The 23,002-nt window shown below is 45.5% G+C and overlaps 1 protein-coding gene across 17 annotated transcripts in view; it reads left to right on the top strand.

Moving 5' to 3' along the window:
• The window catches only part of GMDS (GDP-mannose 4,6-dehydratase), a 481,231-nt gene that overhangs the window by 183,917 nt on the left and 274,312 nt on the right, over positions 1–23,002 (top strand). For all 17 annotated transcript variants that reach the window (XR_016394489.1, XR_016394490.1, XM_089918195.1 and 14 more), the window contains 2 exons: positions 17,578–17,770; positions 18,666–18,770. Coding sequence is in view for 15 of the 17 variants with exons in the window: in XM_089918195.1 (XP_089774321.1) it covers positions 17,578–17,770; positions 18,666–18,770 (298 nt within the window). In the remaining 2 variants the exon portion in view is untranslated. The remainder of the gene's footprint in view (positions 1–17,577; positions 17,771–18,665; positions 18,771–23,002) is intronic.

The raw sequence follows: 23,002 nt of genomic DNA, 5'->3' as shown, positions 1-23,002 counted from the left end.
CAGCACTGATTATTTTTGCCTGATCAATCTGATCATACATGCTTTATGGCGCTCAAAAATTCTTTCGTTTTCCTTTGTCAGATGAACCCTTCTCTGTGTTCTAGGACTGCAGGGGATAGTTTTCTTAATTTTACGTTGCTTTGGTGATTTCTTCTTTAAGGGGAAGTCCTCCTGTGCCTTTGAGCCTTGGTTTCCCCTCTGTGCCCTCCCCATCTGTCCAGCGAGGACCGGCCCTCTGCCCTGGCTCATCCGGGTTCCTCGGGCCTGTTTATTCGCTGCCTCCCTCTTGCATGCTGTCACCACCTGCCGAAGCGCTGACTGACATTAAAGATGTCCTTGCGCGTCTGTGTCCCGAGACACTGTGGGCTCCCTGATGACAGCGACTGTGCTTCATTCATCTTTCTTGTCCCAGACTCTGCCCCGTGCCAGGACCTGGTAATGTGCTCTCCATGCTTATTCAAGAGTTATTTTCGGTTTGCCTTCTTGATGCTTTGTGAAAATTATAAGCTACAAGTTATGGAATATAGTGTATCATTTCCCTAACGGGAAGACCGAAACACTAAGTAAGAATGACTCCTCCTGTTTAAACTTGAATCTGTGTATCATTTAGCTGCCTTCTGAATCCAATAGGCGTGTGTGAGACCAAGTCGCTGTTTGCAGTACTGCGTCTATGGGAACATAGATTCCGGATCATGGAAAGCGACCTAAAAATATACTCTCATAGGCAACCTGAGTTAAATCACAGCCAGCCTGTGTTTAGAAAAAATGAAGCATCATCTTGGTATTAAATTGCACAGAAAAGTCAGGTCGCCAGCTCTGTGTCTAGCTTGTGGGTATAGAGAATACTGATGCAAAGGAGTGCGCGGTGAGGTGTGTTGGTGGTGGTTTGGTTGCTTCCCTTGGATTATTACTTTTTCCCTGGTGTGAAGCCCATCTCTGCTACTTACCGACTGTGACCTAGGCAGCCTCCTTAACTGTGCTGAGCCTCATTTTTTCCAGATGTAAAATAGATATAACGGTAGTTTCTGACTCATAGACTTGTCACGATGCTTAAATGACCGAGTACTGGAAAGGCACTGGGCGGGTGCCCGGCCCACGGCCGGTCCCGGACACTTGCTATTCCTGAGGGTCTCGCGCAGCTGAGCTTCTGCGGCTGCTCTGTTTCTGTTCCTGTGTTTACTCCTTTGCTCAGGGAAGCCTCGCTGACATTCCCCATCTCCACTCCCTACTCTTTTCCCCTCCATACCGCTCATCTCCTTGGACTTACCCTAGATTTTCCTTCTTTACGTTGTCCTCTTCTCCCACCACTAGAAGGTAAGCCCCACGAGGGCAGGGATCTTTGCTTGGTGCCTAGAACATGCCAGGGTCTTGAAGTTGCTCTGTAAATGTTTATTGAATAAAAACTAAGAGTACTTAAGGTCGATCAGATGCCAGTTTTGCCAATATTACGACTCAGTGTATCTGAAGCAAAAAGTGAAAGTAAAATAAAATGAGAGACACTTGCATGTCAAAGAGACACTACAAGTTTCGGTGGGTTTTAAACTTTGAGTGTATTTTACATGGATGTATATAAATAGGAAAGAACAGAAAACAGTTGAAAAAGGTTTGAAAACTTCCCTTCCCACATTTAGTCTCAGCCTTCTTTCCCCTTGACACGAATGAGGGAGTTGGATGGGCTATCTTCTCACGCCTTCCCACTCGGGCTCCGTGGCCGTTTCCCAAGCTCCTTTCCTGCCTCTCGAGTAGCATGAAGCTTCTGGCACAGCCGGGTCTGGGCTGTGTAGGCAGCCACCCAGGGCCCTGCGTGTCTCTCACCACGGAGGGCGGGCGTTGTTTCCAACAGCAGGACTGTTTTGGGCTCAGCTGTTGGCTTATGGTGCTTCTATCACGTGAAGCAGAGAGAGTGGTGCTTTCAACGTTGCCACTGAAAAAGCGTGGCCTGTTGCTTCTTTGCTTATTCTCACCTTCCATCACCACCCAGGCCCTCACTCTCAAATTCCGTGTCGTTTAAAGCTGAACATTTTTGGAGAGTGGTTTGGAGATTATCCTGAAAGATAAATTGCTTTTACTGAATATCCCTGACAGCTCCCCAGATCACTAAATTAATAGCAGTGAATGGAGAGATAAGTAAAACTAATGCTAGATTCAAGTTTCGTGCCGGGGGTTAGAATCGTTGTGCTTCTCAGGGTCTCAGGAGACCCCTCCTTCACCACTCGTGTCATTTTCATATTGCAGTTTTCCTTTATGTAAAGTCTGCCTTCGTGTAGAAGTCTGCAGATGGGCTGTTAATAAACCTTTGTGATCATGCAGCACCTCATCCTTATGAACTTGATGCAACTTTCTTTGTTATTTATGAGTCTTAATATGTTTTCTGCTCTCTTTAAGGTGGTGAAAGACTAGGTTTCGTGGGGGAGATTGTTGGAGCTTTTCACAGATGGACGCTCTGGACAGCTGAGAGTGGGCAGTTTAGAAGCAGCCCAGCGCTGCGCTCTCTGGCATTGAGGGAGGCACCTCTGCTTACGTTAGACCTGCCCAGATGGCACTTGCGCTTCTCGGGTAGCTAATCTCCAGAGCAGCCGTAATTTCAGGGAGGTAGAGCAGGTACCAACATCTCATTTCACTTTAGAGAACTCCCAGGGAAGGTTACTTTCTCAGACGTTTTTAAGAACACAAAGAACACCATTTACAGATTACCTGTGATTTAAGACCTTGTCTTACTGTGATAAATCTTAAAGGAAAGGGATGTTCTTTTGAATAACAGAAATGCTGAAACTTGAAATTATTGGCACTCACTAGTTTTCTGGGTCGCCCACTTTGCTGACCGTCGTAAATATGCCTAAGCTTCGTGCGTCCAGAAGCAAAGTGGTCCCGCTCAGAACAAAGACCCGCCCCCGCGACCCCAGGCGGCCCCGAGCTGACCCGCCCTCCTTCCTCCGAGGCAGCTTCATGACCGGCAAACTCGTGCCACCTTTGGGCTCTTGAAGACCCTGGTTTCGGAGTCCAGCTCTCCCTTGTTTCCTTGCCCATCACCCTTCCCTGCCTCTCTCCTTCTTTTCACTGAATCTGTGTGTTTTCCGGCTACATTCCTGACACTGTGCTAGATGCTGAGGACCGAAGGAAGACCCAAGTCTGCACAAAATGTACCCATTCTTTTGGCATCTACTCTGGCTGTGATGTTTCTAGGTGTATTTTCTAAAGACTTGGGCCTGTCTTCAATCTTCATAGTTTGGATTTCACTGTTTTATTTGCAGAATTTTGAGTTTTTTTCCCAACTCTGTTCTTGTTTCATTTTGCCTTTTTGCAAAAATTATTTCTTGTTTTTAGCTGATGTTATTTTTTTCTTGGTCTCTTTGAGATATATTTTAAAGTCAACTTTAAAGAGATATTAAAGGGGGAAGTATTTTAAGGTCATTTTCAGAAGGAGGTATTATTTTCATTTCCTCTGGAGTAAATTCTTTCTTGAATTGTAGATCTCATTGGTTCTCTCTTTAACATTAATGTTCTTTTTTAAAAATTTGATTTGCAGGCTCTTATTAAATAGGAACCTCCCCTCCCCTTCTACCTTACCACTTGTTGTTAATGACTTTGTGGTTGCCACCACCCAGCCTCTAAAATATTCCAGTCCAGAACCATATTGTGGCTCAGAGTTTCCATCTAGCTCTGACGCCGGAAATCAAATTTGTCCAGTCAGTGGCAAACCTATCTGGCAGATCCTCCTATGAAGATGTGTCTGCTGCTGTGTGCCTCTCATTTTAGACAACTTAGCCTTCTATTAAAACAAACAAAAATTTATAGTTTCAGGCTGGCAGAAGCAGCTTTTTTCATCTTCCTCTCATGGGCTGCATAATTATGCCCCAGTCCTTGGTCTTAAACAGCAACTATGGCTCTGTCAGTGCTGTTAGCCCTGTTGCTCACGAGAGCTGAAATCCACCCCTGCCTGGTTCCAGCCTTGATCTCCGGCAGGTCCACAGCTGAGCCTCACCTACGCCTTTGTGTTTCAGTAGCTTCCGTGTTGCGTTAGGACTACGCAGCTATGTATTTGAAATTTTCTTTCTTTAAATTTCCTCGTTGCTCTGCTTAGAGTGGCATGGATGGGGGTTGTGGCCTTAAAACATGGTCACATATTTTACTGTGTTGAAGGCACATGACAAGTATTCAGTGGTATTTCTTGAAGGGATGAGTAAATAATTGTTTTTGATTGTTTAAGCTAAGGTGTTTGAACTTCATCTGAAAGCTGTGGGCAGCCATTATACTTTTAGAAGAATGTGACCTGATTAGGTATTATGTTTTGGGAAGATAGTTCCAGTAGGATGGAGGGTGGAGTTTAGAAAGGCCAGATAGGAGGCTAGGAGACCTGTTTGGAGAATATTGCCTCTGTGTAAAGGTCACGAGAGACCCGGCGTTGAGGGGGGTAGATTCACAGAGGACCCCGGGGTCACCAGGAGCAGTTTCAGTGTACTGGGCAGGATGTCCAGTGATGCCTGCACGTCCTTCACCTTCAAGGCCAGCCCTCTTTACTGACTGCACCTCTGGTTACATTGCTCACTGGCTCTTTGGAATAGAAGATTGAGCCTCTGTTTCCCTTGTTTCCACTGATCCTCAAGTCAGTCAAATGGATGTTTGTTAGATACATGTGTGGTACCCTCAAACGCACAGAAGAGTAAGGGCTGGAAGGGACTTTATTTAGGAGAAAGAAACTGAGGCCTAGAGAGACACATTTGTTGGTTGCTGACAAAATAAGGAGTAGAGCCCTAGCATTTTAATTATTATCAGTAACTTCCTGTGTCACTTTCTTCTTGTTTCTCATTTATCTATCACACATCCATAAGCATCTTTTCCTTACCCAAGGGAATTTCTGTCATAACAAGTTAGTATTTTTCTACTTCTGAGGACTCACAAGTGCTAGTTCTTTTTTTTCCCCGCTAAACTCTGACTTGGATTCTGATTATTTCCCCCTTTTACTCTGAAATCAGTTTCCTCTTGGTTTCATGTGTCTGTTTCCCTGATGTGCAATACGCAGGTGCAGCCATCGTCCCCCCTCCCCTCCCCTCCTCGTGTACCTACTTGCTCACATCAGCTCACAGACCTCAGCGGAACAGATATTGACCTGCAGTGCAGCAGGTATCAAATTGGACAATATGCAAAAGAAAATAAGATATATATCCTGTCCAACGTGACCTTTGTTTTCCTGTAAAAATCTAAAATTTGTACGACACAGCAGTTTCAATGTGGAAAAAAACCATGAAAACACAGCATTTTTTTCACATTTTGAAACTATGTGGCTAATATCTTCTTATATGCTTTTTTATTATAGAAGAATACTACTTTAAAAATAGTATTTAATACCACTAAACACATATAAAAACACTAATAACAGTAATGCTATTGTTAATGATGTTTTCCTGTTAGAGACTACTTTAGTACATCTTGCTGAATTGCCTTAATCTTACGTTTACATCAGGTTTTCACATCATTTTGTTGTTGTGGGAATGGATCCTGTGTAGGACCAACACATGGGATTTAGGAAAAAGCGCCTGGAGAGGAAGGAGCGGTTTCGGAGTCACCATCCTCTCTGAGGAGATGTCCAGGTTCCGTGATACTGAAACGCTTTGCTCTTTTTTATTCGTTCCCTCAAGAAATAGTACCGTGTGCCAGGCACCGGGCCAGGCGCATGGTGGAGAACAGGATGGGGTTAGTCCCTGCCTCTGAAATTCAGTTTCTTTTATGCATAATCTGCTTCTCAAGAGCGTGAAATGCTCCAGAGGGAGCATATTAAGCAAATTGCTTTTCAGACACCACTCAGTTGAAGACAGACTTCTGTTTTGTTAATTTAGTGCTTAATCAGACTTCAGCGAAGGGTGTGCCTCATTCAGGTCTTCTGGACTCCTAATGGTCTGGTTTATGATCTTTCTTTTCATATCCTTTATTATTTCACAAAGCCTGAGTCACTCTACCCACTTCCTGGCTTAGAGTTCACAGCCGAAGAAGTCGCACTCTTTTTAACCCTCTCTGCACGCGATAGCTGCTCTGTTTCCTTGAGCATCTTCCTTGTGCCCTAGGCTCTCTTTAGATTCTCTAGAACTCTCTGCATCCTAGAGGATGTTCTTAAAGCATGATGACCAGGACTTCACGGCCCCCCCTGTGCATGGGCGGTGGGACACTGCTTTCTGTTCTGTTTCTCTGCTCTTTTGGGGGAGACTCCACGTTTTCTTGGTTTCTTAGCATCAAACCAACGCCCGAGATCTTCAGAAAATACTTGGAACTCTGAGGATGTGGCTCCTGTCACTCTGTCTTTTTCTCTCCTGTCTTAAATGCACTATCTCCCTGGTCCAACTTGAAGGGTCTTGCCATTTTTCCAGCCTTTTCGGCAACTCCGTGAGATCTTACAATTAACTATTTCTAATGTGACTTTCACTTTTTGGAAAAACAATGAACGTTGGGAGATTTTTGTAGTCTACCTCCTCTCCCAGACTGTTTTCAAAACATTAAATAAAGACAGTCCCTAAACTAGCCACGGACGGGATCTGCTTTTTGTATTTGCTCTCTCAGCTTATATGTTTTGTTCCTACTTTAGTTTTCCGTCTGTAAGTCCTCAACCTGCTGGGGTGGGGCTGCTGGGAAGGGACGGGGAGCCCCTGTTGGCAGAGGAGATGGAATTTTTCTCCCACCGGAGGAGTTATTGTAATTACTTTGTTAAAGGCATGTGTCAAGGCCTTTGACAATCTAGGTGAATCATATCCACGATTTGATTTCCTCCTTACTCTTCCTTGCCCGTGTGCTTATTTAGCTCTTAAAGAATTCTGCAGAAGTAACGAGGCAATATCCACTCTCGCAAGGCCAGCTGTATTTTCTGCCCTGACCCATCTTCAGCCGCTCGTGGCTTCTGCTCATTACTCTACACTTTGCTAGATTTGTCACCATGAAGGTGACAGCCCTCGTTTGAGCTCCCCTCCAGGGGGACTGTCAGTTACCTTGTTATGGATCTGCTGGCATCTTCATCAGAGTGAGTGGACTTTTACAGTATCATGCATGCCCGTCAGTCTCGGTGACTTGTCTGCATTTCAGCTTTTCTCTGAGACAGAGGGCAGTTTGGTATTTACCACTGTTCCGCCCACCTGCTTCAAATAGTGGTTTGGGAATGGAATGCCCTTGTCCTGCCCAGCAAGCAGAGGGCAGACTCCCACTGTCTCCTTCCCAGGCCCCTGCCGCCTGGTTCCCCCAGCAGCCTTCTCTAAACCCCGCTGCAGTTCTCATTGACTTTAGATCCTTTTCCTTGGACCCCACTTTATTCTTTCTTGGACATTATTTTAAATTATTCTAATTTGATGAATGCACCGTTCCCCCTGTTTTCCCTGCTTTGGCTGCCAGTTTGCTGTACAGTTCTTGTTTGTCTTGAGCGTCGGGGTCTTCTTTCCAGGGCTGTCAACGAAATATTTTCAACAGAACATCTAGGTCTCTTGCGAGATGTTACTGTTACCGAACTCAGGTTCGGCTGCTCGCTGCTCAGAAGCCAATAAGTCCAGAGGCAAGTGTCAGTAGAAAGGAAAGGCGCTTTCATCAGGAAAACCGGCAGAGAAGGAGAGAGAGAAGGTGGACTCAGGTCCCAAGACCAACTCTGAAGATTCTCCTCAGCCTTGGCAGTTTTTAAAGGGAAGAATCTCAGTGAATCGTCGAGGCAGGAGGTTGGGTTCTGCATCCTTCTCCATGGTGTGCAGACCCTGACTCTCTTCAGATGTTATTTCGCCGGAGTGATCTGCCTGCAGAGTTGCTAAGGGGACTGCTGGGGTACAGAGCTCGTCATTCTTGAACTGCTTAATTCTTTGCTCTTCTTTTAATCTAGGAAGAGAATCAACAGGCCACTTAGCTTCTTTCAGGGTTAGAGGGAAACAGAAATGGGCAAACAGGAAAGAGGCAAAAGAGCTGCTTTCATTTCCCCACTGTCAGACATCATTCCATTTCTACACGATTAGGGGCGAAGTGCGTCTTCTGTAGCTTCTTCTTGCTGACATAGGTGCCGTGTTCTCAGAGTGGAAGATGACGACATGGGTCCGTAGCATCTCTTTGCTGACAATTTTAGTTGCCCGCGCAGAGCAAGCTACAATTATTTTGATGCCCACAAAGATATAGACTATTATGAGCACGAGTGTTAACCCCATTCTCTCGAGGCCACTTGTTGGAATTGTGCTGGACATGGACTCAGTTCTGCTCAAGATGGAGCAGTTTATGTCATGGCTACAGTCTGGTCATCATGCACTTAGCTTTTCTCTTCGTGGCAGTTACAGTGTCTGTCAAACAGCTCACGACTGTGCATCCGAGTGAGTCTGTGAGTCTGTTGTCCCAATCATTAACAGCTTGGTTTCGTACCTGGGGGGCCCTGCAGGGTTCTGCTTGGTTCCGTTACTTAGTGAAACAAGCCTTTTGTACATTTCCTGCCCCTCCCTCTCTGCCCCCCCCCCGTGGCTTAGATAGTTTTTCTGTATTATTCCTTCTAAAATTAATACACTATATGCTATTTTTGGAAGGAAAAGTAGGTCAAGAGAAATGGAGGCAAAAAGGACAGAAAACAGTTTGTTCCACGTGACAGGCTGTTGTCGTGGCCACTCTTAAGCTGTGACGACTGACAGACACTCGGACACGACCGTCTCCGTGGGGTACAGCTCCCTGAGCTGCTTCTTTGCCAGAAGTTCTTGCTCTGCTTCGTCTTAACGAGATTCTCTTCCCGCCGAGAACGGCAACCTGCATTACTGCACCTGTGCACGTTGTAGCTTCCCAGACCCTCTGAACCATTTCAGGGCTTTCTCATTGTTTTTTTGTTGTTGCTGTTCTGATGGTCTGTGGACTAAAGAATGATTAGCTATTTAGATGCAAAGGTCAGTGCTGAATTCCTACTTCAGTGTTATAATAGTGGCCACTCCAACTGTAGTGACAGTAGTCGGAAGATAGCAGTGATGCTTTATAGTAATAGTGCACACGGTTTCGGTCCTCCTGTGCACAACCTGGATAACTGCTCAGGCTTTGTCGGTACTGAGGGCTCCCCAAATCCCCATCGCCTGAGTGGTAGTGTGCAACGAAAATTAAATCATCTCTGCATTATCCTTAACAAATAGTTTTAATCTCTTAGTTAAACGTTTTAAGGCCGTTGGCTAAGTCCCCCTGATTTAGATAATCCCTCTATCCACTCCTGTGCCCTAGCCAGCAGTGGGCTTCAGGGCAGTTAGATCATTTCCTGTATGCGTGATCAAAATAATTCAGAAGATTAAAGTTGTAAACATTATAAACTAGGGCTCAAAGCTAGTTTGATTATTCACTTTTTGATTGTATGTCCAACTCTGGTGTCATATGAATGCTTTAGTGTACTTATGTGGTTTTGGTACTTAGTCTTGGAGGTCAGGAATCTATCGATGATTCAGACCGTAGAATAATCGCAGATGTAACCGTGTGCCTTGACGTTATGTGCATCAGACCCCGACATGGCAAAGGGAGCTTGTTAATGGGGGGGGGGCTCTGAGTGAGACTGGGGGCTTTTCTTCTCAAAGCACATTCTAAAATACTGGAATCTGTCACCCCCACCAATAGAGACACCTTGCCCTTGCTTAGGCTGTCGACTTCCACAATCTGAGGAAGCCTGTGGATATTCTCAGGATAAGTTCGTTACAAGTATTGTAACACAAAGCATAACACTGAAGATTACAGAGGAAACCGACTCGATTCATATGTTAACGTCACAGTATTTAAAAGCCAGGCTTGTGATCCAGCGATGTGACAATGTGGCACAGTGGTAGAGCAAAGCCTGAGGTGGGTCCGATAACCCCTGAGCCTCCAAAGCAGCGATGGGCAGAGTGACACTGAGAGGCCCCCAGCAACCCTGCCCCCGTGACAGACAGCGGGAGTGCCACCTGGTGCTGTTACTCTGGGGATCGTTGCCTGCACTCAAACCTGAAGGAGGTTCTAAACCTCAGGTAGACTTTAGTGAAAATGAAGGTGTCTCGTTTCTCACCCCAACCTCCTTGCCCCACTTCAGTTCTATCCGGGGACCCTGTGGACCCTTGGCCAACTGTCCCAGTGTGATTAATTTCACAGGCAGGCTTGCTTCTTACTTCTGCTTGCCTGTAAGGAATCTCTAGAAAAACTAGATCGTTACTCTCGGTGCCCTTGTCCCATGTGAAAATCATGGCAGGTTTTTGTTTTTCACCAGCTGATAAGCCTCTATAAAAGTGGGCAGGAAAAGATGTCTGATGTGGCTCATTTGTGATAGGTGGAGTCACAGTATTTGTAGGTTACGATTTTCTGTGAAACCAGGGGTTTAGTTTAATTGTAATCTTTGTTCTTGAGTTATAGCCTATCTTCATTGAGAAAGCAAGAATGGGATCAGAGGTTCTTGGAGGTTACAGCAAATGGCAAGGAACTGGATCACTGAAGTGGGGGGAGAGCCCAACATTGGCAGCAGTGAAGATTCTCAAACTGAAGGACTGTCCTTGACACCGTCCTTTCCATGTCAGTGGATGGAGGAGCTGGCAGGTTTGGGAAGCAGTACAGTGTGGGCCTCAGGGCAGAATCCTGCTCTAATGAAAGCTGCGCTTTAGGCAACCCTGAGACTAGGGAGACGGATTAACCAACATTTCAGTTTGTCTTAATGGATAAGAAGTAAACTTGTGAAGAAACGTGCCCTACGTCTGTTCCTCAAAAGTCTCACGTCCTGCCGTGTGCTGAGCAGTCGGGTGAGAGTGGAGAGCCCTGGCCCCACGTGGGCCGTGGACGGATGGCTTCACCAGGTCAGAGTCTTCAGGAGTCTGGGGTGGTGTCTTGTCCAAACACGGTGAACCTTCCGATTCACCGTGGGAGTCGTTAGTCACCTTGAAGTATTTCAAACACTTACGGAAACTACGTATGAATTTACGTTGGGCATAGGAAGGCTCACAGAGACGTGTCCTTTGTTTAGTCTGGCTAGAATTCATCACTCCGGTGGACTAATAACCTTACGATTGTTAGATGTTTCAAATTATCATTATAAATGTTTTTGAACAAAAAATATAATTGCGGTAAAACAAGGAGAAATCATATAAAATTGGGCTTACGAGTGTCGGGAGTGAAAGGTTCTGCGCTGGGCCTTGGCGGGGCTGGAGGCACAGAGAGCTGAAGCTGGGTGTGAGTCCCCAGGGACGAGGCCGGTTGAAGTGATGCCCTTCCTCTGTTCTGGAACCACCGCCTGCTGAACAGGCTGCAGGCCGCATCCAGGGCCTCCTCCAGCATGGCCTCTCCTGCTGTTTACTGATCAGTTCCTTCTGTTTCCGTCCCTTTCCTCCGTCTGAACTGGAGGCCCCTGACCTCCCGGCGTGGGCAGAGGGCACTGTCTGTCCTATGGCTCGTGCTGCCCCCATGAGGACGCCCCCATCTCCACCTGCTCACGTGGGCCTCCGCCTCCCCGAGCCCTTCTTTCCTCTGTCCTGTTCTCCTCTCCTCTAGGGTTCTGTTCCCTGCCCCTCAGTCCCTGTGCTGTCGCCTTGTGGCGCTTTCACTCCCCTTTCTGACCTGTTCCCAGCAGGCAGGTGAGCACTCCTTGTACTCAGGGCACACGGTGCCCTGCTGCTCCGGGGGCTGCCCTGGACGGGGATGCGCCCTCCCCAGGCCCCTCGGGGAAGCCCTCGGGGTCCCTCCGGGCCGCACCTGCCTTGCCCTGACTGCCCTTCCGCTAACACAGTTTTGTGTCTCGGCCCAGCTGCTAAGGAACCGGCGGCTCGGAGGGCGGCTGCTCGCTGAGAGCCTGATTCACGTGGAAAGGGATGTTTTATTGTTGTTCTCCTTGATTAATAACTTTCACTTGCAGATTCCAAGTCCCGAGGAGCAGCGACTGGCGCGGCTGCCTGTGCGGTCCCAGCATCTCCAGCTCCCGTGTTTCTGGGAGTCAGATGCTGCAGGGGCGCCCTGGCCTCTGGGGCGTGTCTTTTCCCACATACAGTTCTTCTGCAGCAACGATCTTCTCTTTTTCTGAGGCGACATCTCTAGTCAGGAAACTGGGGCTCCTTCGTTGGGGTTTTAAAACTCAAATTTGCTGCCTATGTGAACTTCACTGCATTATTAACTGGATGATAGGGTCATTGAGAAATTACGTGTCCACACTTCAGGCCTCGGGCCATCGTGTTCGTTCAGGTTCGGTTTCTGGAGCACCTTCTGTGAGATGGGCAGGCTTCTCACTGGTAGGAGAACAGAACAGACAGACAGACACACACAAACAAGTAAGGCTTCTGTGCTGGGGGGCTTCCAGGCAGTTGACGACTTGAGGGTCACAAGGCGACTGCCCTGGGGAGACCCCCTCAGGGAGGGGTGAAGCGGGCCGTCTGCTCCGGACGGTGGAATCATCATTGTTCTTTGCTTCCTTTGGTGTGAGGCCTCGCGCTCTGAGCCAGGCCTGCCGGGACCGCGGCCTGCTACAGTGAAAACACTTCCAGAATTTACGTTCCAGTCTGCAGGCTGTGCGGAAGTGCAGGGCAGACCTTCAGTTCCTGCATCTGGGTCCCCACAGCCCTCGGGGGACCGTTCCTAAATCGTTGTTGTCGTTGTTTCAGGAAAGGCTGTGATTTACCACCTCTCTCTGAATGAGGATAATTCTGGGGATATCTGTGTGTATCTTTGAATGTCGATAAGGGCAATCTGCTTTATATTTGAACTTAAATTTACTGTTTTCCCGTGGCTTCAGATGCCCTGGTTCTTGGAGGCTCTGTGACTGCTCTGACAGCACCTGGCAGGCGAATGTGTCGGCGACCAGGTCTTTGGTTATGTCACCAACCTGCTTCCTCCACGCCCGGTTCCCAGCTGTGGCCTAAGATGGTCTCCTTTGCTCTGAATTGTACATCGCCATGTGGTGGAACCGTTAAGCCTTCGTCATATTTGTTATGCTAAAGTTTTGAAGTTTACATAGAATTTCACTTACCTTGCTCCTTGAAATTTTACCTATTTCAGTAGGATTAAATTATCAACCTTCTTCTATCATTCTGATGGCCCATTTTTTTCTACTAGTTTTTGTAGTTTTGATATTTGTGTGTTTGACATTTAAATCTCAGTAGTTACCATGCTACCTTCACTCATCCAGCAAATACTGGACAAGCTGTGTTTCAGGCACGGGGGGTTCCTGTAGGACGAGAGAGCATCCCCGCTCTCGGGAGCTTCGTTTTAATGGAGGAGATGGTGAGTAAGTAATCAGATCAGCGTGAAGGCTGGATAAACAGAGATGAAGAGCTTTGGGCCTTTTAGGTAGACAGGAAGGCAGGGCAGGCCCCTGTGAAGGGGGGGCGTTTGCACAAATATGGGGGAGCAGAGACGGACTGGCGCTGCACACGGAGGGGCCGCGAGTCCAAGGCTGAGGCCACAGTCGGGGGGGAGGGGCCGCAGTTGAACTTGCTGGGGCTCCTGGGGTGCTTCCTGTGAAGGGGGACCGGCAGGGAAATGGGCAGACATGCTTAGGGTCCGTGAACCCTGAGGGCGGAGGAGTCGTCCAGGCTCCCTAGGGTTCCGTTGGGAGCATCAGGGGAGTAGGTGCCATTTCAGCAGAGGGAGAGGGGACAAGTGAAGAAGCGCTTTGGTGGCAGCATCAAGAATTCCGTTCAGGTCAGGTGAGTGTGAGATGATGTCCTCAGATGTGACGAGACATGAGGCCTCTGCTCAGGGCCGGGCAGGCCTGCAGACAGGAGTTTGATTTGGGACAACTGGTGGGGGAGGGGAGAAGAAGCAGTGCTGAGCCCGGGCCTGAAGAGGGGGTGGCCGGGTGGCACAAGAGCCCGGGAAGCTGCCCCCCACGAGTGGGGGGGAGAGCTAGGAGGTTACGGGGTTCCGGAAGCCACGCCAGAAAATGTTGCTACAAGGGGAGGGCGGGACGGTACTTGTAGGCTTGGGTGTTTTGATCCGTCCGTTTTTTGTTCTCCCTGCTGGGTGAGGTCAGTGCCTGCTGTTGTCCGAGTCCTCAGGCCTCTGAAGGGGTGGGCTGTGTCGGGCTGGAAATACACTCCAGAGCCATCCTGTAGTTTTGAGAAAACGTGGAAAATAATGATAACAATTTTGAAAACTACTCAGTCTTGGCTCGGAATGTAACTGTGGTTCATTTCAGGGGTCAGAAAGCTTTTTCTGTAAAGGGCCAGATAGTAAATATTTTCACTGCTGTTACAGTGTGAAAGCAGTCATAGAAAACACATCAACCAATGAGTGTGTCTGTATTCCTAGACGCCTTTAGGACAAAAACAGGACAGAGCCAGGTTTGGCCCACGGGCTGTATGTGACTTTCCAGACCCCTGATGCTTTGGTGTCTTTCAGAATGACACTTGTTAACTGTCAGGGGTTTATGAAGCTGAAAGTACTATTCTCATGTTTTCCTTTTAAAGGAAGCCACTTAATTTGTTACTCTGTATTGTAAAACACTTCGTGGACAGTTGGATTTAATCAGCCAATCCTATTCCCCAGCATTTTAAATATCAAGCATACGCTTAAGTCTTGATGGAGTTACCTAAAAATCTGTATACGTGGAGCCACACCCCACCCCATTCTCCTGCCTCAGTTACTTTTTTCAGCGTAAGTGCTTTTAATTCTTTTCCATGATTTATGTTCTCTGAAGAAGAACCTATGAATTATCTAAACTGGGTTCCCTAGCATATGTAAAAGCTTTTAAGGTGTGCAAAGGCTTCTTAATCTGTGTTCCAGTGACTGAGGGTCAGCGTGCACATAACACAGGAGCTACGCAGCGTATGCACCACTAGCCGTTCTCTTCATGTAGCTGTTTGGGTAGTGTGAAGACACATGAAAAAACAGCCAAGGAAAGAAAAACACCAATGTTCTCTTTGCTGTTCAGACTTGGGTGATCCCATCCAAAGGATGAACAAATTACGGGGTATGAATTTATATGTAAAAATATTTAGGTCCTGGCTTGACAGGTTCCTAGTGTGAGAAAGGAGCTCCTGGTGCAGCGGGGCTTCACCTGCAGCCCGTGAGCCCCTGGAAGCTGTAGGCCACACCGCGTGTGTGTGTGCATGCGTGTGTGTGCGCGTGGGTGCACGCTTGCACACACGTGCGTTTCTCTGTCTTGTCCGAGTGTCCAAGGTTGTCATGAGACCCCGGCAGAGTCCGCCCCCCGGGACGGCCGTGCCCCGCTTCCCCAGCGAGCGCCTCACCTGTCTGCACCTCAGCCCTGCTGCTCCCCACATTTGTGTGACTTTATCAAGTCAGTTTCTCTGAACCTCAGGGCCTGCTTTCTTTCTCCTAACATTGTAAAGCTCCAAAAAAGAAGCACTTTTGAATTGTAAAGTGTCCTATAAGTGTTTGTCTGTGGCGTTATACCACGAGAACACTGCATCCAGGGGGAGCATTTGAGTGGTTGGAGTGAGCTGGGGGGAGGGTGGTCTCAGCAGGTGGTCCCAGAGCCCCGATACCCCGTGGCCTGAGGCCTGCTCAGGGCGCTGTCCCCTCACCCTGGGCCACAGCTTTTCCTGAGAACAAGATGGCCCAGTACCAAGACCATCTGTTGGGAAAGAATAGCCTTTTCAGCAAATGTTGCCGAGACAACTGGACATCCATATGCAAACATATCACATATAAAAATTAACTAGAACCGGGGAGTGGGCAAAATGGGTGAAGGGGGTCAAAAGGTACAAACGTCTAGTCATGCAATAAATAAGTAGTGAGGATGTAAGAGCAGCATGGTGACTAGAGTTAACAATACTGTATTGTATATTTGAAAGTTACTAAGAAAATAGAGTCTAACAGTTCTCATCAGAAAAAAAGAATTTTTGTAACTCTGTGGTGATGGATATTAACGAGACTTATCAAGGTGATTATTTTGCTATATATACGTATATCAAGTCATTATGTTGTACACCTGAAATTAATATAATGTTGTATGTTAATTATATCTTGATGAAAGAAAAAAACCACAATGACATACCATTTCACACCCACTAGGACGTCCATAATCAAAAAGCCAGACCACGAGAGGTACAGGTGGGCGTGGAGAAACTGGAGCCCTTATCACTGCAGGGGAGACTGTGAAATGGTGCAGCCAGTTTGGGAAACGGTCTGGCAGGTCCTCGAAATGGTACACACATGACTCTAGGTATAGATCCAAGAGAAATGAAAATATGATGTGTGAAAGAAGCCAGTCACTAAAGGCCGCATATAGATGTGACTCCCTTTAGATGAAGTGTCCAGAATAGGTAGATCCATAGAGACAGAAAGTAGGTCAGTAGCTGTCAGGTTGGGGATGGACGGATGGGAAATGAGCCCCGATCGGTACAGAGTTTCTTTTGGGGATGAAGAAAACGTTCTGGAATTAGATGGTGGTGATGATTGTAGAATGCTGTGAATATACTGAAAACCACTGAGCTGTAAACTTTAAAAGGGTGAATTTATGGTATGTAAATTTCATTGCAATAAACTGTTATGTAAAAAGAGTAAAATAGCCCCAAATCTTGCTTTCTTGGCTTTGAAAGATTGTGGGTGAAACATACTTTTTTCTGTTTTGTCTCACGGTTGCCTGTGAGCTTTACTGACCTAGAGAACAGGGGTGAGTTCTGTGACCTGAGTCAGGTCCCTGACGGGCAGGCCCGGAAGTTTCCTGAATGCCCTGAGCCAGGGACAAGGCGGCAGAAGGAATCGGGGGACGCTCGGCCCAGAGAGGGGCTTCCAGGGGAAGCTGAGGCCTCAGCAGACGATGGGGAGTGTGGCCGCGTGTCCAGCTGTATTTGGCCTGTGAATAAACCAGAGACGGAGAATTTCAGCGTTATTAGTTTAGGAGATTTGAATATTCGGTTAATTTGTTTATTGTGCTTAGAAATGATTTAAGAAAAAAGCACATCAGTCACATTTATTTTTAAAGAAAACACTCGAGAACTGCAAAACACTGAATTATTCCTTAACACACTCTTCTTAAAAGTCAGTCAACTCAATATGCATTGGCATCTTTCTGTATTCAGTGTGTTTTATAATTAAAAGATATGTCATGTATATAGTATACTAAAAAGTCAATCTTGTAGCTTAATTAAAAATAGAAAATAAAACAGTTCTTTTTAAAATCAACTGTGTTCTCATGTTCTCAAACTTACCTGTGCATAAAAGTCAACTGGGACTCATTAAAAATGTGGGTTTCCTAGGCTCCCCAAGAGGTTGGTTCCACCTGAATTTTTCAGGAACACCCAGGTCATTCTGAGGAGCAGAGGTGTGCACTTTGAAAAGCACGGCCCTGGGGACTTCAGCCTGGAGTTAGGAGGTGATGTACGTGGTCAAAGTGTTCCTCACGTTACCGTAGGTCATTAATACCTAGTTCTTAAGGTATTTTGCAGCCACTTGATGTTAGAAGCAGATGACATCCATATTCTGATTCTGCTGCGAGAGAATAATATTTCCTCACAAGCATAATGTTTCACAGTAGGAGAAGTTGCGGTCTGTCCCGCCTGAAGCGCAGTTGTTGCCGGTGCCCGTTCACGTGGTCCCGTCTTCCCCTGCGCCTTTGTTGCTGGCGCCCGTTCACGTGGTCCCGTCTTCCCCTGCGCCTTTGTTGCTGGCGCCCGTTCACGTGGTCCCGTCTTCCCCTGCTCCCTCCAGATTTCTTTTGACCTGGCTGAATACACTGCGGACGTCGATGGGGTCGGCACCTTACGGCTTCTGGATGCAGTGAAGACCTGTGGCCTTATCAACTCTGTGAAGTTCTACCAAGCCTCAACAAGCGAGCTTTACGGGAAAGTGCAGGAAATACCGCAGAAGGAGACCACTCCTTTCTACCCGCGCTCGCCATACGGTGAGGATGCGCACGGGCTTGGTTCTCTGTGCTCCAGGGGTGCTTCCGCCTGGACGCTGTTCCTGTCTCATGGCTGAGGTCACGTGGTGTGAGAGCAACGTTGAAGCAACCTAAAGGGGCCGGACTTGCTGGTCAGACACCTTTGTGTTGGGCTCACTGCAGGTTTTTTTTTTATCTATAAATTTATTTATTTTTGGCTGTGTTGGGTCTTTTTTTTTTTTCTTTTTAACACCTTTATTGGAATATAATTGCTTTACAATGGTGTGTTAGTTTCTGCTTTATAACATCACCGCAGGTTCTTGCTGCCGTCTCCTCCAGGGTGAAACCTGCTGCACTGCTACCCTTCCAGATGGGCCGCTTTAAAAGGAAAATTAGGTCCAGCAAGATTCTTTTTACTGAACTGTTGAGGTTGTGCTGAAGTGATACGGCCTGGTGTTTTTGATTCCATTTCCCTAATGAAATTCTCCCTGAGCTCAAACCCTTAAACAAACAAACAAAAATGATAAAAATTGAAAGCCGCTAGAATATTAAGCTCCCGTATTTTTCACTTCCTAATTCTTTAAAACTAAGAAAAAGGGGATTAGCCCTAAGAAAGGTCAGTTTGATATACTGCACATACTGCAGTTGAGCGAATTAGATTGTGAAGGAACGAACTGTGATTATTACAGAAGGACGAAATTCCTAAGTATTTCCTTGTCACGTGATTAACTGGCAAAGAAACCTTTATTTTGTCTTTGGCTTTTGATTCATTTTTTTCCCTATCTTGATACATTACATATTGTAAATATTGCACGTTGTTACTTGTTTAAGTGAAAATGGCTGTCTTTTATAATAAGGCACTGTCTTTTATAACAATCAGTGTCTTTTATTTGCTTTTAAAAAATTATTCCAACAGGGGCAGCAAAGCTCTATGCCTATTGGATTGTGGTGAACTTCCGGGAGGCGTATAATCTGTTTGCAGTGAATGGCATCCTCTTCAATCATGAGAGCCCCAGGAGAGGTTGGTATAGGTACTGATGGGAAGAGAGTGTCAGGCTCCACGGCTGGAACGTCGTGTGTGTGTGTGTGTGTTCTGCACGTGTGCTGTACAGACTGGGAATGTTTCACATCTGTTTTTAACTATGTGAATGTCAGAAGTGGTAAATGAGGAAATGTAAACCCAGCTTAATCACCTATTAACTTCGTTAGAGTTTTTATTCAACGTGGTGCCGAGCAGTGTCCCAATTTTACCATTTCCTTTGGTAGGTCGCATCAAGTGAGTTTTAACCCGAGTGTCAGGAAGTGTCCTTGGGGTGCAAGGAGCTGAGCAGGAACCAGGGCTCTTTCCCCAAGTCACTGTCACTCATGAAGGCTCTACCTGTGGCGTCTTTCTGTTTTTACTTTGAATCCATTGGATATTCAGTATTCTTATTTTACATTCCATTTAAACAGACATCCGGAAGTTTCTGTGCTTCTAGAGTATTTGTCTTAAGATACGTTTAAATCATTTCTTATATTTAGAATCGTTATTGGGTGTTTTTTTTCCAGAAAATCATATTTGTTTGCATTGGCTTGTTTCCTTTTCGTGGTTGTCATTGAGACTATTAGCAACATGCCAGCTCTCCTGTTGCAGATACTAGGTTTTAAGTAAGAAAATGTGTACTCCTTTCATTACTTCTGACTTACTGAAGCATGAGAAATCTTTACCAAACATGTGCACTCTACAAAGTAAAAGTTATCTGTATAATCTAATTCTAAGAAGTTTTATTAAATTTCACTATCATTTAGCCTTTTAGCTTGAGAATGAATGAGAAATCCAACGTCGTAAGTTGTTTCATGCCCAACAATTAGTAATGCTTATAACTTCGTCAGTGAAATTTTATGTGACTGTGTAGCCACGTAATTAAACCAGCAAGTCATGAGGAAAGATTAAAGTGACATTTATACAGGTGTGTTTAGTGGCAATACATTTTTATTTCATAATTGCGTAAGTTAAAAATTCCCACGATGGGCTGTGGAAGCTGTTGTTGGAAAGGAAAGTGAGTGACCGGGCAGCCAGGAATGTTTCTTTCACTCAGCTCCATGGTTCTGGATGTCCTGACTAGAGGGGAGGAGAAGGAAGGCCTCAGCTGTCCTTGCCTCCAGACTGGGCGGCAGTGTTGGGGATCGACCGTCAGGCCTCCTCAGTCGCAGACGTGTTGGTGCATTTTGTCTGGGTTTCTCTGCTTCCCCCCTCAACTTTTCCACTGGCAAAAAAGAAATACAGCTCAATTGTTTCGGGTGAGGTTAGGATAGGGAAAAACATTTAGTTGTAGAAGAAGGAGACAAATTTAAGTGTAACCCCCCATCCTCTATTTGCATACCTCCTAATGAGAACTTTTTTCTCTTTGTTGATATTAATCACTTTTTAAAAAAATTTATTTTAAAAGTAATATTTCTTTTTAAAAATTAATTTTTTTATTGAAGTATGGTTGATTCAGGTGTTAGTTTCAGGTGTACAGCAAAGTGATTCAGATATAGATATATATAAAATTCTCAGATTCCTTTCCCATATAGGTTATTACAAAATATTGAGTACAATTCCCTGTGCTGTACAGTAGGTCCTTGTTGTTTATCCATTTTATGTATAGTAGTGTGTATGTCATTCCCAGATTCCTAATTTATCCTCCCCTCCCACCTTTCCCCTTTGGTAACCATAAGTTTGTTTTCTATGTCTGTAAGTCTGTTTCTGTTCTGTAAATACGTTCATCTGTATCATTTTTTTTAGATTCCACATATAACTGGTGTCATATGGTATTTGTCTTTGCCTGACTTACTGCACTCAGTATGATAATCTCTAGGTCCGTCCATGTTGCTGCAAATGGCATTATTTCTTTCTTTTTTATGGCCCAGTAATATTCCATTGTATATATAGGTACCACATCTTCCTTATCCATTCATCTGTCAACGGACATTTAGGTTGCTTCCATGTCTTGGCTATTGTAAATAGTGCTGCAATGAACATTGGGACGCATGTATCTTTTTGAATCATAGTTTTGTCTGGATATATGCCCAGGAGTGGGATTCTAGGATCATATGGTAGTTCTACTTTTACTTTTTTAAGGAACCTCCATACTGTTCTCCATAGTGACTGCACCAATTTACATTCCCACCAGCAGTGCAGGAGGGTTCCCTTTTCTCCATACCCTCTCCAGCATTTATTATTTGTAGGCTTTGTGATGGTAGCCATTCTGACTGGTGTGAGGTGATACCAAATGGGACCTAATTAAACTTAAAAGCTTTTGTACAGCAAAGGAAACCATAAACAAAATGAAAAGACAAGGTACAGGATGGGAGAAAATATTTGCAAGTGATGCAGCTGACAAGGGATTAATCTCCAAAATATACAAACAGCTCATACAGCTCAATATCAAAAAGCAAACAACCCAATCAAAAAATGGGCAGAAAATCTAAGTAGACATTTCTCCAAAGAAGACATACAGATGGCCAACAGACACATGGAAAGATGCTCAACGTTGTTAATTATTAGAGGAATGCAAATCAGAACTGGAAGTAATGCTTCTTTTTTTTATTTTAAAGAAAAGTAAACAGTACAGGAGGGTATAAGGAGAAAAGAGTTCCCTCCCTCACACCGACTCCCAGCCCCATCCTCAGGCCCACTGTTGACTTTCCTTCAGAAGTGGCGCAAGCGTCTCCACCTCAAACATAATAGTAGGCCTGCACCTACACAACAGTAGGTAGTTCCATACATAATGCTCTGCGTCTAGGGCTAAAGGTTTCTTAAAAACATGACCTGTAGCTCACACCACTTTGTTTTATTATGTATCTAGAACCAGTGATACCTCAGTTTTTATTTCGTTTATATAATCGAATAATGGGAAATAATGAAAATAGAACATATGTGAAACTGATACTTATCTGATATCTAATAGTTAATACTTAGAGCATTTCTTGAAACTTGAAAATTAATTTTCATATTAAATTAATCTGATAGTAGTATTGTTGTTTTGTCACAGTTAATTGTTATTTTTTAAGGAGGTTCTTTGCCAGACTGAGAATTTCTTCATGGTAGGGACTATATTATGTTCTTAAGTCCGCAGCATCTAAAACAGTGCCTACCTGCTAATAAGCATTCAGTAAATATTATATAAGTTTCAGGTGTACACCATAGTGATTCACAGTTTTTAAAGGTAATACTCCATTGTAGTTATTATAAAATATTGGCTATATTCCCTGTGCTGTGCAATATATTCTTCTAGCTTATTTATTTTATACATAGTAGTTGGTAGCAAACTGTTTTGAAGTAAAGATTCTGTCTGATATACTTTAGTAAGTACCCAGAATTCACTTTTAATTGCCGCTAGCTTGTACGCCTGTGATTGCTCTAGTACTTTGAGTGAGTTTATTTTCTTAAGTTGGTTGAGCATTTGTCTGCACCTCAGTCCTTTCACCCTTTTATCTCGGGGAGCACTTTTTTCTAGTTGCTGCAGTGGTAAACCTCGGTCTCATCTAAGGTACATCATCACAAACGCCCGATTAAGTAGAGCCCAAACGGATGCTACTTTTTTGGGACATGTACTTTTTCTCTAACAAAAAACAATTGGCAAGGCCCATTTTGACTGCATGAATAACATTTCATGAGAATTCCAGACTTTAAAAGGTATGGAAGAAGTATTTTTTAATACAAAGATATTCTAGACCAGAGCTTGGCAAACTATGGCTGGTGGGTCCAGTCCAGCCCACCTGGTTATTTTTGTAAGTGAAGTGTCCTTGGAGCCCGGTAACGTCCAGGTGTTACACAGTATCCGTGGCTGCTTCCACGGTGGAGGCCTGGGTCCTGCAAAGCCCCAAATGTTGACTGTCTGCCCTCTAAGAAAACGTCTGCTGCCCCCCTCCCCCCAGGGGAATAGTTAGACCCTCAACAGCAAGAAACGGTTCACTTGGGTTTAGTATGGGTTTCTCCCGAGGCCGCAAGATAGTCTGATAGAAAGATTTCCAATAAACATTAAAGTCACATTGAGTCAGAAGTTAACCCACCCGTAGCAGAACTCCTGAAGTGTGTTGTCAGTTGGAGGTTCCCCTGTGCTTTGCCGAAGTACCAAGGGGGCACCCAGGTGACCTGGCAGCTGAGCGGGACCCAGCAGTCCTCCCTTCAGGACGCGCTGTCACCAGGCTTCGGCCGCAGTGTGTGTCTTTTCTCCTTTGCAGTCCTCGGTGGTTCTCTTTAAGGATGCTTACTTCGTTATGTGATGA

The sequence above is a fragment of the Delphinapterus leucas genome, chromosome 10 (assembly GCF_059928025.1).
Source record: "Delphinapterus leucas isolate spDelLeu-1000000601 "Yukka" chromosome 10, BTC_Dleu_Yukka2, whole genome shotgun sequence".
NCBI classification, from domain to species: domain Eukaryota; kingdom Metazoa; phylum Chordata; class Mammalia; order Artiodactyla; family Monodontidae; genus Delphinapterus; species Delphinapterus leucas.
This window is presented reverse-complemented; position numbering and strand designations above follow the sequence as displayed.